The 17,868-nt window shown below is 47.5% G+C and overlaps 1 protein-coding gene across 3 annotated transcripts in view; it reads left to right on the forward strand.

Annotated features, from left to right (window-relative positions):
• LDB3 (LIM domain binding 3) overlaps window positions 1-17,868 on the forward strand; it is a 109,743-nt gene that overhangs the window by 79,519 nt on the left and 12,356 nt on the right. For all 3 annotated transcript variants that reach the window (XM_027846344.1, XM_027846345.1, XM_027846346.1), the window contains 2 exons: window positions 8,753-8,886; window positions 17,703-17,868. The exon at window positions 17,703-17,868 is cut by the window's right edge and continues 381 nt beyond it. In XM_027846344.1, the coding sequence (XP_027702145.1) occupies window positions 8,753-8,886; window positions 17,703-17,868 (300 nt within the window). The remainder of the gene's footprint in view (window positions 1-8,752; window positions 8,887-17,702) is intronic.

Consider the following 17,868-nt stretch of genomic DNA (forward strand, 5'->3'; position numbering starts at 1 on the left):
TTGCCTCAAAGACTTTCCTGCCTTCTCATATCTAGCTATGTGACCTGGGCAAGTCACAACCTATTTGCCTCAGTTTCCTCAACAGTAAAATGAGGATAATAATAGCATTTACTTCCCAGGATTGTTGTGAGACTCAGATAAGATATTTGCAAAGTGTTGTCTAAACCTCAAGGTGTTGTATATATGCTAGTCATGGTGTTCTCGAGTATTGTAATTATCATGATTCCCATTTTACAGATGAGGAAACCAAGGCTCTGAAAGGCCCAGAATCACATAGCTAACCAAGTGTCAAACTTGGATCTCCTGACTCCATATCCAGGGATCTATCCATGATATCACAGTGCCTCAGAAAGCAATCCTCAGTTTAATCAATCCTATACCAACTTAGCATTTATTACTATGTGCCCAGATTTGTGCAAGCCTATCCCTGTCATCCGAAATCTGGTCCATCTGGAGACACAAGACTCACCCTTATGGAAAGTTAGCTAACAAAGCAGTAAGGTCTGTCTCTAAGATGGTGCAGAGAGCCTGCCCAGTAAAGCTGAACTTTGGAGTCATGGAGGCCTAGGCACAATCACTCACTAGCTGTGTCTCTAAAAAACTCCCCTACCCTCTCTGAGAACCCAGCTTCTCATTGGTAAAATAGGGACAGGGTTAGGAACTAAACCTGTGGCTTCATTATTTGGGAACTCCCAGGTAGGGAATTCCCTCTACCAATGCAGGTTATTGCCTTCCCTACAATTTCTGGTCTTATAAGAGTTCTTAATTTGGGGGGGCGGATCTGTGAATTTCTTCAGTTTGAAAATATTTTAATAAATATAAGAAGTCGTATTTGGATATTTCAGTATCATATTTCAATATAATTTCTTTCCTTTGTAAATTTATGAATTTAATTTTGTGTATTTAAAATCATTATTCTGAGAAGGGGTCTCTAGGCCTCACCACACTGCCCAAGATGTCCTGGACTCACAAAAGATTTACACACCCCTGCCTTAGAGAGTTGCAAATAGGCTGAGCATCCAGGGGGAGCGTCTTGCCAGGACAAGTCAGAGGTGTGACTGGAACGCAGGCCTTCCTAACTTCAAGGCTAGCTCTCAGTCCACTCTGCGATCTTGTCTTTCTGTTGGCAATAAGTAAGAATAATGGTGTTTACGTGAGCTCTTTTATGAGTCTGACAGGAAAAAGCCCTTTGTTAAGTTCAAAAGAATTATAGAAATATCCAGTTTGTTGTTGTTGTTGCTATGCGGTGTCTGGTGAGAGATAGACCAGTGTGGGCTTCCCTTAAGCCAGGAAGGCTTCCTGGAAGAAGAGGAGGAGCTAGGTCTTGAAAGATGGAGACAATTGGGTGATGTTGAGAACAGGACTGTCAGCTCCAACCTCCTCAACCTCATCCCTGACCTCTGCCTCCCATCCCTCATCCAAGGAGGTGCCAAAGGTCAGGGTGGAGAAAGAGAAGCAAAGGGGGACAGTAGGGCACAGTGGAAGAGTGCTGGATTTGGAGACAGTGGACCTGGATTCAAATCTTGACTGCTACTTACGGCTCGTGTGGCTTTGGGCCTCACAGAGCCTCACTGGACCTCGGTTTCCTTTTCTATAAAATGAAGGGGAATAAGGTCTCTTCTAATGTTCTACATCCATACTTGATCCTCTGACTGTCTATCAAATTGCAGTCAACCTCACGAGCTCCTAGAACAGCTGGACTTTTCCCAAGACCCAGTTCTAACCTGGTAGGAAATATTGGAGATGTTTTCTGGTTCTGACAGCTAGCGCCCTTGAAGTGCTGCCACACTCACAAGGTCTTCAGGTTTGCAGCTGGACATTAGCGAATCTCTAGGCCACTTTTTTGCATCAGGGCCTGGGGGCCTCTCCCAAGTCCTCTCTCTTCCTTCTCCTGCTCTCCTGTGGCTCCTCCAACCTTTTCTCCACAGTCTAAGCTCTTAGCCAGGCCCTGTTCACTTAGAAATAGTCTCCTGCTCTGTCTCCTCTGCCTAGGCAGTTTAGCGTCTCTCGTCTCGGTGGCTTTCTTGATATCTGTGTCCTGTTTCCTTAGCTGACCATTGCCCTCTTGTTTGTATTTCACTCAGCTTGGAGGGGCTGAGGGCATAGGGGTGTTCCCAGGGCCTGGAAGTGCACAGGGGAAGCTCAAGATGGAGACAGGAATCATCTGTGGGGTTTTTTGTTCCTAGATTTGACTTATCCTTATAAAGTACTCTTTTTTTTCATGTCTTAGATTCAGGCTTGTTTGATTTTCTGAGATTTTCTGAGCAGGCTCCTAGGATTTTTGGAGTTGGAAGAGGTATTAGAAATTATCTAGTTCACACCAATCCTGTCATAATACAGATGAGGAAACTGAGGCTGAGAGAAAGTGGCTCGCTCAGGCGCACATAGTTACTGCATTAGAGTTAAGATTCAAGCCCCGGTCTCTCAACTCCAAGGCATGTGATCTTTGCAGGACCCTGACTGCTTTTCTTCCCTATCCTAAGATCAGAGCTGGAAGGGACCTTGGAGCTCGTTTCAATGTGATACCTTCTGTACCTAAGCACTGTGCATAGGACTGGGCAGGCAAAGTCTTATCTTTGAATAAGGCTTTTTCTTAAAAACCAGTCCTTTCCTCCCCAAGAAGCTTATATTCCACTGGGTGGGGGCAGGGAACAACATATAAACACATAAGTAAATGCAGAATCAAACAAGCTAATCTTGTGACGGGTGCCACTAAGATCTGGGAGGATGAAGAGGAGCCTTGATAGGAGATAACATTTGAGCTGAGCCTGGAAAGGAGGTCAGGGTTCCAGGTGCCCCAAGTTCAGAGGGAGAACACTCCAGTCCTATGCTAAGCACGGGGGTGGGAGACATCCCAGGAGCAGCAAATGGGCCATTTTGGCTGGAGCGTAACATATGTGAGGGGGAGTAGAATGCCATCAGCCCCAAAAAAGCCTGGAGTCTACTCGTGAAGGACTCCAAAGGCCAGAGAGAAATGTGGGTTTTATCCTAGAAGGAGGATGTCTTGAGCAGGGGAGTGATACGGTCAGATCTATGCCATGGGAATATGGCAACGTAATCAGTCTCTTCAATCCGGCAGCCAGATGGAGGATGGGTTGCCAAGAAGAGGCTGGATGTAAGCTCTGACAGTAGTTTGTAGGAAAGGTGATGAGGAGCTGGCCTGGGGTGGTCGGGGGGTGTGGTAAGGGTGGGGGACAAACCAACGAGACTTGGCCATTGATTGGCTATGGGAGGTGAGGGCTAGGGAAGAACTGAGGATTTCTCCAGGCTTGCAGAGTGCCTAGCAGAATACTGAGGAAAACAGGGGAATTCAGAGGAGTGAATGTAGGAGGAAAGGTTATGAGGTCTTTGTGGTTTGGGTTTTCTTTTGGTTCTGGAAAGGACCTAGAACATACGTGTCTGACCTAATCACTTTCTTGGTTCAACCTGAACGTCTGTCCCAGGATCACAGGCAAGGATTATTTGCTTAAAAAACACACAAATACCTTTAGGGGCAGCTAAGTGATGCAGCAGATAGAGCCCTGGCCCCAGAGTCAGAAGGACCTGAGTTCAAATGTGACCTCAGACACTTGCTAGCTGAGTGACCCTGGGCAAGTCACTTAACCCCGACTACCTCACATGAATGCATGCACACGCACAAGTGCCTTTAAAGTTAAAGTCAGTTGGATTGACCGCTAAGGAGGTTGTTAGGTCTTCAGAGAAAGTGGTTTCCAAAGCAGTTTGGCAACAGCGGTCAGTCAGCCAGTGGTGCTCTAGGAGACAGAGTAATGCAGTGGTGAGAGCAGAGGCTTTGGAGTCAGGGGACCTGGGTTCAAGTGTTGCCTCTGATGCTTACTAGTTGTGTGACCTCAGGCAAGTCATTTGCTTTCCATGGGCCTCAGTTTCTTCATCTGTAAAATGAGTGGGTTGGGCTAGATGACCTCAGAAGTCCCCTCCATGTGAAAGATCCTATAATCCTGGAAGAGACCTTGGAGAGCTGGATGGGGCTTTTGAGGGCATTGAGTGATCTCTGTGACCACCTGTGACCCATGTGCAGGAAGAACAGAGCCCCGGGGCCCGGGAAGCCCCCTTCTTTCCCCAACATGAGATTTACCCCTCTGCCCTTTTCCAGGCACGCATGGCTAAGGAAAGACCTTTCTTTGACTTGCCTTCTTGCCCTAGCCAGGCTGGCCCCTCCCTCTCTCAGGGGCCCTGGTCATTTGAGGGGATGGTTTTCTTTCGTATCTCGTTGCTCCTGGGGCTCCTGAAGAGATACCTAAAGGGACCAGGTGGCAAAAGGCCTCAGCCAAGGATCAGTTCCGGAGATCCAAACTTCCCCAGCAAGGGACCCCAGAGAGCATGTCATCCAGCTCCCACACTTCGTGACCTGTCCAAGGTCACCCATGTACTGAGGGTCAGAGGTGGAATTTTAACCAGGTCCTCCAACTCCTGGGCACCTGCTCTTTCCCCTGTCCCAGGCTACCTAAGGCCCAGAGCTCAGCCTAATTCATCAATGGTGTCCAGAAGGAGAACCCTTCTGTGTGCTTCTGGTGAACCCTCTCTCCCATGCCCAGAGTCACTGGAAGAGGGAGTTCCAGAGAATGATGATGAGGGGTGGGGGGAGGGAAAGCACGATGGGGGAGGGAAGAATTTAGGAAAGCAAACTTCTCAAATTTTAAGAAGCTCATTTTAAATCCTTCCCACGGAGAATAGTGCTTAGCTTTCTTGTCAGTCATCTTTGCCCTCCCCTCCCTTAGACGGGCACACTATTTTTTTTCAAGAAGAAGAATGAAGCTATTAAGCATGAGGAAGGAAACCCAAAACTCATGAATGTGGTCCTTGTGACAGCCACAAAGGGCCCCTCCAGCTGGGGAGAGCTGGGTAAAGCTCCCACTGACCCTTCTGCCCTCCCCCAACTCCCCGCCCCCCACCACAGTCAGGCTCTAGATGGAACTCGGAGAATTGGCCACATGTCCTGAGTCCTCCCCAGGAGCAGACAAACAGGGAAGATGAACAGGATCTCAGGGCTGTAGGCCTCTTGCCAGCTGTGGGTCTTAGATGACTCTGTGTGTGTGTGTGTGTGTGTGTGTGTGTGTGTGTGTGTGTGTGTGTGAGACGGGGGGGCGGGGCTGAGGAGGCCAAGAAAAAGAAAGGTATTCTCCTGTGATGGGCTCCACTGAGCCTCAGGTCCCAGAGCTCAGAATAGGTTAGCTCAGTGCTGCCCCAAGGAGGGCAGGTAGTGGGGGAGACATCTCTGACAATGCTCTCCATGCCCGTCTTCTCCTTAGGGACCACCCTACCCCCTCCGGCTAGGCTGGCTCCAGAGTCCAGGGACAGTTGGCATTGTGAACTCAATGAGGAGGTCCCCACTGACCCCACTCCCCCTGGGAGTGGTCCACGCTCTCCTCCATGCTCCTTTGCCAGTACCCACTCTGTCCCTGGCCTCTTCGTGGTCCCATAGTTTGACACCATCGTGCTTTTGTCCACTGACACAAAGCATGTGGAGCCAGAGGATCTGAGGCAAATCTTGGTTCCGCCACTTACCACCTGGCTGACCTTGGGCCAGGGACTTGACTTCTCTGAGACTCAGTTTCTTCATTTACAAAGTGAGGAAGTTGGGCTGGATGATCCTTCCAGATTTTCATCCCCATTCTATGGAGGTCCCAACCCTTCTTAGTAGACTATTTCATGGGTTATTGTGTCCAAAAACCAACCCATCTCCTAAGGCAGTCTCCCAGGGCTGGGCTTCTCCAAACTCAGGGGACTAGTCCTCAGATGACAGGCACGTGGGCTTTGGCCAGGCCAACACACTCAGCTCTATGTGTATGGGGTGGGGGATGGGGAGAACAGTAGTGATGGTTATGTTGGTCTTGGAATTAGCACTATTTGGGGCCTTGTTCCAATATTTCCTAGCTATGTGCCTATGGAAAATCAACAAACCAACTCATTTGTTCAGTGTGTTCTAAATAGAGACAAAAAAAAATGGAATGGTCCCTGCCTCAGGTAGCTGAGATGCTGTTAGAGAAGACAATGCAGACACATATATATATATTATATATATATACATATATATGTAAGATATATATATCCACTCATGTATATATATGTATATATCCACATGTGTCTATATAATATAAATACATAAAATGTAACACATACACTGTACATACATGTGTATATAACTATACATATACACACATAAATATATACATATATATCTATATCTATCCCTACACACTGATATATTTTCCAAATATATATCTTTATCTTTATTTGGTATATATCTTTATATATGTAATTTAAATGGCATATATTTATATGTAATTGATAGCTATTTGAGATATATATGTGTGTGTGTGTATATATGTATGTGTATACATTATATATATATATATATATATATATATATATATATACAGATACACACTCTAAATAATGATTTATTATATTTCCCTGGGCAAGTCACTTCACCATTGCAAGCCTCAGTTTTCCTACCTATAAAATGGGGATGATAATTCTTGCACTAGTTACTCCAAAAGGCTGTTGTGAAGACAACATTGAGAAGCTCCAGAAAACTGTGAGTGATCATTGGCCCAGCATTTTAAGGAGCTGGGATGTCACCAGGCAGGTCTTCCAGGCCCCAGCACCAATGGGCCTCTTTGCCCTTTAGCAGAGGGTCTTTCTTTGTGAGTGATGGTGGCCCAGGCCTCTATTGCAGTGCTTCCAGTCACTGGAAGTCCTTCTGGCTCAGAAGCCCAAACTTGGGCTCCATCCTCGTGGCCCTCCAGACCTGGGTGATGTGATTTGTCTAGGTAAGTAGAGGAGACAAGACGGGGTCCACATCTTGTGGCCCCAAGTCTGGGGCCGTTTCCGGTACACAATCTAGCTGGAATAGGATCCAGGCAGGCCCAGGCAAGGAGAGCAGTAACTATGACCTCTCAGCAACCCTGGAAAGAAAACTAGACGGAGCCAGGTGAGCTGGGTCTGCATCCTGGCTCTCCTCCCTGTTAGCTACACCATCTTGGCAATAGTTTTCTGTGAAATAAGGATGATTCTTGTCCTACCTGTGAGATTCCATATGGTATCGTACAAATAATACCCCGGGCACAGAACCAGGAGAGATCTGGGATCAAATAAGTCCCATCACTGACATTCATAAGCTATGTAACCATGGGCACTAAGTCACCAGTCTATCTGAACCTCAGTTTCTTCATCTGTGAAATGGGGATGATAATATCCTTCACACCTTCCTCACAGGGTTGTTGTGAGGATAGAATGAAGTAATGAGTGCTCAGCTTTTGCAAAGCCTACAGCGCTGTGTAAATGGCAGCTGCTCTTGGAGCCTTCTTCTGATTTATGGAGAGGAAAGTGTGAGCGCCTTTTATTCTGTGGTTCTCAAGGGCCAATCAACACACACACAGCTCTGGTTGTAGAATGTTCCCTAACCTGGGTCCACTGCCTCTCCAAGAGTCCTCAGGTCTCAGGGAATTGGTGAACTTGGACTATTAATACTTTGGTAACAATTTCAACGTAACTGGTTCCCTTTATGTAAATACATAAAATGTAACACATACACTGTACATACATGTGTATATGACTATACATATACATGTGTATTTTAGCTTATGTATTTTATTTATTTTAGCTTATGCATTTAAACTCATGATTCTGAGAAGGGGCCCCTGGGCTATACTAGGGGGCCAAAAGGGAGGTGGGGACAGCTGTTCCCTCTTGAGCCTACTCCACGCACCTTGCCACAACCTTAGGTTTCTCGGTCCTTCTTTATCCAGAGAAGGATAGAACTCCAATTGTGCGAATTAGGGATGGGCCGCCATCTCCCTCCCCAAGGCCTAGGAATTGACTTTGGAAATGTAGCTGGTTGCTGAGGTTTGGGCCTGAGGAAGATGACCCTTCCTAGCTGTGACGCTGGTCAAGTCACCCTCTTTATGCCTCAGTTTCCTCATCTGTAAGATGAAAATAATGCCACCACCCTTGAGAACTTGAGAAAGGAATTCTTTCCCTAGGCATCTCTTCCTCTGTAAAAATAAAGGGGTTGGGCTAGGACAGCAGTTCTCACCTTGGAATCCATGAACTTGGGTTTTAAAAAAATGTTTTGCTAATTATATTTCAATATAATGGGTTTCCTTTGTAGTCCTATGGATTTTAATTTGTACCTTTAAAAACAAGATTCTGAGAAGGGTTTCTCCAAATGCTGTCCAAGGAGCTAATGACATCAAAAGGTTAAGGACGCCAAGTTTTCAAAAGGGTCTCCAAGATCCCTTTCATTTCTAAGTCCCATGATCCCTATCCTGGGATCTACCGATTCATACGAGATCAAAGCGCTTGGTGAGCCTTAATGTGCCTTGGAAATGTAAACTGTTGATTGCTAATGTCATCATTCCCTAAAGCCCATTCCCTCGTGTGGGCAACTCTGCTATGGCTGCTGAGTGTCTCCTCTTGCTGACAAACTCAAGGATGGGTAGCTGGAGGGTGGGAAGAGGTCATTCTATCCATTTAAAGGAAGCCAGAGGCTTTTTCTTTCAAGGGGCACCAGCAGGGCCCTGCCTTCCCCACCCCAGCTTACTAACAACTGCAGTTTTCTTGATAAAATGTCTCTTTCCCAAGATCCCTTGCAAATCAATCCCCTGGATGCCGCTGTGGGGCAGGGACAGAGAGCGAGGGGGAAAGGAGAGGAGAGGCGGAAAATGGGGGGGTGAGCAGAGCCGCTTCGCTGTGGGCTGCTCTGTTCACTGCTCCCCCCCCTTTTTTTTAGGATCATTAGCTCTTCTTATTCCCCAGCGGCTTCAGCATCCCATGCTCCTGCCACCTATAATGAAGCTCCTGCCACCGCTCCTAAGCCGCGGGTGGTGACCACTGCCAGCATCCGGCCTTCAGTCTACCAATCAGGTGAGAGCCCATGGACAGGTTTGTGGGTATCTGGAGAAGACATAGTGTGTGGAGGTGTGTGTGAGTGTGGTGGGGGTCTGGGGGGGAGCCGAGGAACTGACCAAAACTTGGGGTGCTCTTGGTGAAGAATCCCCCATCCCAGGCACAGGGTTTGCAGTGTGACCTCGAACCCTGAATCTTTCTGGTACAAGGGCCATAAGGAGCTCCTGTCTCTCAGAGACCAGGAGTTAATAGCAAGAAGGCTCTCTTTCCCCTGCAAAGAGCAAGCCCTACTTGCTGGGAGCTGCTGGGAGCAGAATAATCCCTTATGCCAGTTCACCTGGCCTTCAGGGAAAGGGAGAGCTGCCTGTTCAGAGCTGGTTGGAAGACTGGCACTAGGCCAGGGCATTTCCCAGGGAGCCAGGTGGGAAGCATGAAGGCTCCTCCCAGTCCTTTCGCCCTCAGCCCAAGAGCAGGCAAAGGGTCAGGGCTGATTCGTCAGTGCCCCCTAAAGGGAACGTGTTTCGAAAATCCTCCTGAGGAAGGCTTTCGCTACCAGGGACCTAGCTGCCCAGCTGGCTCTCTCCCAGGAAGGCCTCCTACTATTCCCTGGAGGGCTTGGAGTACTGACATCACCCCCCTGCCCTCAGCCTCCCACCCATGAAGCAAGCATGAGGAATGAAAGTGGTCCCTCTGGACCCGTCCTTGGAGTTCTGGGACAAAGGCCTAGTTGAGTCTATTTTTAATGGGTAAAGGTTATCCCTCGTGCCTTCTCTAGCCAAAGGTCATTGTGGTCACAGTAGGGGTAGGTAAAAGCTCATTCTACCCCAAAGATGCCAGTGATAGGAAGCAGGGGACCACCCCACTCCCCTTCAGCATCTTACTGGGCATAGAAGGATCTAGCTCAAGATCAGAGAAGGTGAACAGAACAAAAGAGTGGGGGTTGTGTGGGAGAAGTGGGAAGTGTGCTGGCTGGAGCGCCAAGAGAACTGGGCTTAAATCCTAACAGTGTGATGAGATGTGGATGTGGCCACAGAGCGAATTAACTCTGCTTCACTGTGCATTTCTGTTACACAGGTTTCCTTTTTCTTTATTTTTCATTGTTCAACTGGAGAAATGGTGGCTGTGGGGGTAGGGGGAGTAAAGTAGGAGGGAGAGAAAGTAAATGCTTATTAATTGAAAAAATAATGAAATATGTGGGTATGTATACGTAAGTATGTGTATATATTATATATATGTGTGTGTATATGTGTGTATGTGTATGTATATATACATATATGTGTATATGTATAATCCTACTTGCATGACCACAGATATTAGCCTGTATGAGCCTGGACAAATCATTTAAGCTTTCTGGTTCTCAGTTCTTCATTAGTAAAATGAGAGGGTTAGATTAGCTGATCTCTAAAGTCCCAGCTCTAAATTCTATGACACTATAGCCTGGAAATGAAGATTATTGCCATATTGTGGAGTGCCTTGAAATATAAGTCTAAGACAATGGAGAGTCACTGGCAAGTTTCTCTATAGCTCTTTGGAATCTGATGTCAGGGACCAGCCTGGTGGTATGGCTGGGGGAGGCTCAGACTATAGGAAAGGCAGGGTGACAGGAGAACAGATTCCTCCCAACACTGTGGACTTTTAAGAAAAGTGCAAGTATTGTGAGCTTGGTAGAACTAAAAGCATTTTGAAATGCTAAGTATAGCACCAGGAACAATGGGGCAGAATGCCAAGGTAACCAGGCTACGGCCTTGCTTAATGTTCAGAATCCTAAAAGGAAATAGATCCTCCTTGGAGAAATGCCATCCCTACCCAGACTCGGGGCTTCTCTTAACTTTGGGAACACAAGTTCCTGGGCAAAGAGAACTTGATGAAAGATCCTGTGCTCCCTGCCCCCTGGAAGCACCATCCACAGGAGCCATGCCTCTGGAAGAAGGCCTTCTCTTAGGGTAATGTAGGGCCGGCACCTTTTTGGGCCCCTCTTCCTTCATCCTGGCCCTCTGCCAGTCTCTATCTGGTCCATCTGTCTGTGCCCCACTAGATGGCAGCATACCCTTAGTTCCAGGTCCAGGCCCCACTGGAAGGCAAGAGAGGAATGAGGGAGCAGAGAAGAAGCCAGCCCTCCATTGAACTCCTTCACTCCCCAGAATGATTGCAGACCTGTAGGGCTGGTGTTGAGCTTGACTGCCATTTGCTTTGGTTCCCAGCAATAAGAAGAGCTCACCTACCTCCCAGACATTAACTCATTCCTGCCTGAAGGGTGGGAGGGACAGGAATTCTCTGACTTGCTTTGGAAAGGAATGGCTGGCACTGGTCTTAGCAAAGGGCACAGGCAGGCCAGAGTCATGGATGGGTTGGTATTACCAAAGTTTCCAGGTTTAGTCTGGGACTGGGGGTCCCTAGGGACCTCACTGGCCACTTCCTGTAAGGTTTATACAGGGCTTTCCTGTGAGGTAAGCAGTTTAAGAATTAAGATTCCCATTTTAGAGATGAGGAAATGGAGGCTCAGAGACTTGCCGTGGTCACACAGCTGTCTCGGGAATCACATGATCATAGATTTAGCACTAGAAGGGTCTTCAGATTCCATCTAGACCGAAATCCTCCCCTCATTTTACAGATGAGGAAACTGAGGCCAGGGAAGCTTATATGACCTGCCAATTGTCATTGCCCTGTTAGTAAGTGGCAGAGATAGAGCGTGAGCCCAGGTTCAACCCTAGAGACAGTGTTCCTTTCTCCCTGTTCCATCACCTTCCACGTTGGTGAGTCTCCTTTAGAGTCTATGGGAGAAGGTATTGGCAGGGGCTTATGTTTGGTGGCAGGGACTAAACAACATTGGTCCCCGTTAGCCATCAGGCACAGAGATGAAAGATCTGGGCTCTTGGACCCAGAAACTCACCCTTCCCAGAGGGTCCCACCCTTGGGTTTCTCTCTACCAGGAAGTGGGACTGGGTAGTTCCCCATATACTACTCATTCGTTCAATCTCTGAACCCATGGTGGCATCCAGAAAAGGGAGAATGAGGCCATATGATTTCTTTATGCATTTATTTAGGGCCTTGCCAAACTCAGAGCACTCCTCAGACAGGCTCTCATCCTGGCTTTGAGGCTCCAAGGGAGGAATTGTCAAAGGCTCGGAGTAGCTTCTACTCTGAAAGTAGGGCAGCTGAGGGGCTGACCGTTTTGTGACCGACCAGTAAAGAATTCAGTGTCTGGGAAGGCCAAGTCTGCATCCTTCCACCCAGCCCCTAGATCAGAAGCCCTCTTCTCTTGGCCACCCTGACACTCCTTCCCTGGGACCCGTGGGTGGCATTTCTGGAGCAGGATCAACAATCCTCTTGCAGCCATGATCTTATCCAGAGCCCCCACTCTGCTGGCGCCAGAGGTGGGGCACCCGGAGATGCTACACTGAGGTTCCTTCTAAAAAGCCTCGGGGCGTTGATGAAGAAGGCAGGCCAGTTTGGGTGTACAACCTCTCAAGGGCCCCCAAACTGTGGGACGGTACCTGGTGCACTATCCGGAATCCCAAGGACCACAGAAAGGTGAAAAACCGTTGGAATAATAATCTCTAGACACAACTTTGAGTATGTGGAAATGGCGGCTCAGCTCATGAGGTTGCTGGGAGAGAAACGTGGTCTTGCCAGAGGCTGAGTGAGTAAGGGCTCTTTGAAAAAAGTTGGGCAGAGAAGTTAGAATTAGTTAGGAATCACCTTATTTAATTACATAGTCTCCAAGCAGCCTTGTGAGATAGGGGGCCTTTTGAACTTGCCAATTAGAGATGAAATATCACCTTCTAATTTGGACAGGCTTAATGCCATCATGCAGAAATAGTAACATCCTCTGGGCAGGCTCTACAGAGATAGCATAGCAAGGCTCTCTTCTGCTGGTTTTAAACACTGTTTATCTTTCCAAAGTGGAAAAAGGGGAGCTGGGGGTGAGGTAGGTTGTTTGGTTCCAAGGCTGATTAACAAAACTGGTAGAAGTGGAGTCTTGGAGGAGAGGAAGGCCACTAAGTGGAACCCATTTAATTAAAAAAAAGAAGGTAGGAGACATAGAACTCAGTAATAATAATAGGTAGCATTTCTATAGATGACACTTTTAAGATTTATATTATCCCATTTGGCTTTGTAAAAACCCTGAAAGGTAGGTGGTTATTTCCTTTTTACAGATAAGGAAACTGAGACAGTCAGAGAGACTCATCCAGGGTTACACAGCTCATAAATGTCTGAGGTAGGATTCAAACTCAGGTCTTCCTGACTCCAAGTCAAGAACTTTATCCTGTGTACCACCTAGCTGCCTCATTATGTCATCTCCCACCTGCCTGCCTTCTAGGTCCTTGGGTATGGCTTTTTGACTGAGTCCAAGTTTTACAGAACAGATCCTTTTACCACAGGGATGTGTTCTGTGAAATTTGGATTCAGTCAAAGGGCCGCACTTGAGGACCTAGAGGGCCACATGTGGCCTTGAGGCCGCAGGTTCTCCACCCCTGGCCTTGGCTGTCCCTCATTCTAGGAGCTTACTCCCTCCTTACTGCTGAGCACCTCCGTTCCAACCATACCTCTAATACTACTAGGTGACCTTGGTCAAATCCCTTCTCTTCCTTGAGTCTCATTCCTCTCACTACCCATGTTGCTTGAAAGCTTATGATCCTATGACCCCCAGTAGACTGTGAGCTCCTTGTTAACAGAAACTGTGTTTTTGCCTTTCTTTGTATCCCCTGTGCTTAGCATGGTGCCTGGCACATAGTAGGTGCTTAATAAATCCTTCTTGACTAACAAACTCACATAGGCAAGCAAGTTAGTACAGCATCAGGACCCATGTGAGCAGTGGATTGGGTTATCCTAGCTCAAAACTCAATACCCAGGACTCAATTGCCCTGAAAGGAACTTGCCGGAGCTCTTTGGAGGAAGGTCATCCAAATCTTGAACAGAACTCAAATTCAGAAATAGTAGATTCCCTCTATCCACCACTTAGAGCAAGACTCCGTGGCCCACCCCACCCCCCACCTCCCACGTGGAGCCCCTGGTTTTGCCACAGTGCCCAGACTTTAATGTCCATTTCCACTTTGTAGATAGAAGAATTTCACTGGCTCCAAGGAGTTATTACAGGGCCACAGCGGCATCTGAGCGCCCATTTTTGGAATCAAGGAAAGCAGGAGTATTCTCAGTATTTCTGTTTCCTGGTGCCCTTTGTCCAGAGCCATCAGTGGCTCCCTACTCCTGCTAAGATAAATACACACTCCTCGGGCTGGGATTTAGGACTCTCCGAACCCAGCTCCAGCTGTCCTTTTTATTTTTATTTATTATTTTTTTTTATTTTTAGGCAGTTGGGGTCAAGTGACGTGCCCAGGGTCACACAGCTACCAACTGTCCTTCTCAATCTCATTTGACATGATTCCCTTTCACAAACTCTACACGCTGCACAAACTCTATTCTGAGCTGTTGGCCTTCCCTCCCTGCTTCCATGTATCCACCCAGACTGTGTCCCGTGTCTGGAACGCACTCTCACCTCACCTCTTATGCTCACGACCTTCCTCTTCCTTCAGGGGCTCCGTTGAGGTGCCGCCTCCTCCATGAAGCCTTCCTGGCTCCCCTTACTCTAGTTGTTTACTCTTAGCCCCTCCTCAAATGATTTTGTGTTTCCTTATTTGTAGACGTGTTACATCTCTTCCCACATGTTCCATACGGGCGGGCGGCAAATGTCTCATTTTGTCTTAGGAACACGTAGTAGATACATCAAAAAGATTTATTAAATTGAATTCTAATAGCGCTAATCCCACACCCCCAAAACACCCCAGAATGACTCTAGAATCTCCCTCACCTCCAAATACACACTCCTTCCTTTTTCTTCTTTCTCTATGCTCATCTTTTCCTCCTCTTCAAGTAATTCCTTTGTTCCTTCCCCCCTCAGTCCACCAAACAGTTAGTGAGCCGCTGGTATAGATGCAGTGTGTGCGGGGAGGCAGAATTCCATTTCATTTCTGTTATTGGCTTAAGGCCAAGCAGCTCTAGGGAATCAGGGTGTCTATTTCCCAGACACCTCTAGGTCCTTTTGCTTCCCATTCTCTTCCTACTTTTACCACCTACTTTTACAGAGCTATGCCATGTGGGCCCCAGGAAGAACTAGGGCATGGGATTTAAAGCTGAAAGGGACCTTAGAGATTATCTCGTCCAACCCTTTCATTTTACAAAAGAGGAAACTGAGGCCTATAGAAGTTGAGCTACTTACCCAAGGTCACACAGGCTCTTAACAGCTGGTGCTCAGGCTTCAAGTCCGGCATTCTTTCCTTGGTCAGACTGTCACATTACAGGTCATCATATCGTCGATTCAGAGCTAAAAGGGACCTTCAAGGCCAGTTAGTCCAAAGACCTCCATTTTCTGATGAGGAAACTGAGGCCCAAAGTAATCAAGTAATTAGCACGTGTTCACACAAGTAGAAAGTAGCAAAGGCAAGATTTTAACCCGGGCCCTTTGCCAAAAAATAAAATAAAACTAATGTTCTTTCCCCAGGTCTGTTTCCCAGAAAAGAGAGGCCCACACAATAGTTGTTTAGGAATAACTGACAAAGAGAGGGGGTCAGCTCCCTGTCTGGGTCCTGGAGGAAAAGGGGGGCTTCTCTATCACTAAAGTGGGGGGAGGCATTGCATACAATGAGCAGAGTCAAAGCCTGAGCAGTAGCAGGCCGCAGAGAAGAGGAGGCGTCGGGGAAAACTGCAAGTTGTGAAGTCTTTAATTGCAGAGAATGGGAAATGAGGGGCTGGGAGAAACAGGATGGAGGGGAGCCGAAATTCCTTACCACCATTCCAGTCTTTGAGCCCCCGGGATGGATCGCCTGCTCCTGTTGGACCATCTGTGGCCAATGGGGGATCCGGAGTGAGGAGACTCCCACTGTGCCTTTCTGGCAGCCTCGGGGAGCAGAAGAACAGTGGTTTCTGTCTGAGGGGGAGCTGGATGTGATCTTAAGAAAGGAGTAGAAGAGGCCTCTCGAAACCTTTTGCCATAATGAGGGCCCTGAGTGCCTGCTGGATGATGAGAACAAGCCCGCGTGTAGGCAGGGCATGTCTGTAACCGTCCCTGGCTCAGCAGTGAGAGAGCTGAGCGTTGGGAGAGCCCAGAATTCCCCAGGGCTAGGAGCCTGGGCCTGGTGAATGAACTCACGTACTCTCTTCCTATAGTGTCTTGTTGGGTCTCTGGCTGGATCTGGTCCTGGTCCAGAAGGGGCCTGCTTTTTAGCAACTAGAAGCTGCTTTCTGGCTTCCACTGCTCAGTAACAGGATTGCCAGGGAGTCAATGGGCCCTGGGAATTCAGTCAGGGACTCCAGAAGGCTTTGATTCTCTTTGCCTCTCTCTAACCACCTGGAGGAGAAAGAGGGGGGTCTGGGGAAAGCCCCTGGAATGGACATTGTCGTACCTGGATCTACCATGACTTGCCCCTACCTTGAGGAAGCCGCCTCTGAGCCTCAGCCTCTTCATCTCTAAGATGGGGCTAATATTATTTTCACCCTCTATATCAGGGGATTTTGAGAGGATGTGAAAGTAATTTGTATAGACATTATTCAAATGTCCTCTATTATAATTTCCCCAGATCCCACACATTTTTCTGCTAGCCCCTCAACCCCAGTATTTCTAATTTGGGAGAAATGGAGTAAATTCAAACCTGTCCAGTTATGTATATTATTCACTGGTGTCAGTTTTAGGCAGCTAGGTGACAGTGCTGGGCCTGGAATCGGGAAGACCTGGGTTCAAATTCAGCCTCAGATACTTACTACCAATGTGACCCTAGGCAAGTCACTTTGTCTCTTTTGGTCTCAGTTTCTCATCTTTAAAATGGAGATAATAACAGCATCTCCCTCCCATGGTCATTGTGACATTTCAAATGAGATATTTGTAAAGTACTTAGCACAGTGCCTTGCACATAGTAGGGACTACATATATGCCAGCAATTATTTTTTTTCTTCAGATCTTATCTCTGAATTCCAGATAACTAACTCTTTTGTAACTTCCTTATCTCTTAGTCACACTCCAAATATGGCGAGCACAGCTTATTGGAGAGTTCCTTTAAAGAATGCTTTCAAAATATCTCCCCAGATCACTAATTTTTTTTATTTCTGTGTAATCGGAATAACTCAAGTTTGGCCCCAGAGAAGGTGTAATGGAAAGAACGCTGTCAGAGGTCCTGAGTTCAAATCTTGTACCTTTGTGACCTTGGGCAAGTTATTCAGCCTCCCTGGACCTACGTTTTTTCATCTGTAAAATGAAGGGGTTAAACTAGACGAGTCCTTTCAGGCACCTTCCAGCTTTCCAGCTGTGCTTCTAAGACCTCCCTCCTCTTCCTTCAGAACTGGAGGACCACAGGTGCAGAATATTTCATGCAATATCAAAGATGATTGATGTTCTGATGGGTTTTGTTCAAATACTTTTATCACTTTTCTTAATCTTTATTATAAGAGGTAGCTTTCTGAGTAGGGGAGGGAGGAGAGATATATTTGGAAATGGACATGATTAAAAAAATCCAGATATCAATAAACTAAGATTTTGGAAAAGAAATTCATTCTTTTGAATGAGAATTCTTAAAATACCACCTTTTATAGTGTTTCAGCTGTAAGGAACAGGCCTCATTCTCCAGGACACCTTTGCATTAGCCTACACCCAATCCCTGGACCCATCCCATAACCCTTTCCCATGCTGCCGGGCCCATCAGCAACCTACAGTTTGTGGTCAGAGGGCTGGGCCCCACAAGGCTAGTAGACTTGAGAGATGGGAATAATGTGGATCTCCACGTAGGGAAAGTCCAAAGCTTCCTGACCCCTTCCTTTTTCTTTCTTTTTATGCTTTGGGATTACAGTACCAGCAAGCAGCTATAGCCCAGCTCCAGCAGCAACCTACAGCCCCGCCCCTGCGTACACCCCGTCCCCCGCCCCCGCCCACACCCCCTCCCCCGCCCCAGCCTACACCCCGTCCCCCGCCCCAGCCTACACCCCGTCCCCAGCCCCAGCCTACACCCCGTCCCC

The sequence above is a fragment of the Vombatus ursinus genome, unplaced genomic scaffold (genome assembly GCF_900497805.2).
Source record: "Vombatus ursinus unplaced genomic scaffold, bare-nosed wombat genome assembly UNPS02015129.1, whole genome shotgun sequence".
Taxonomy (NCBI): Eukaryota; Metazoa; Chordata; class Mammalia; order Diprotodontia; family Vombatidae; genus Vombatus; species Vombatus ursinus.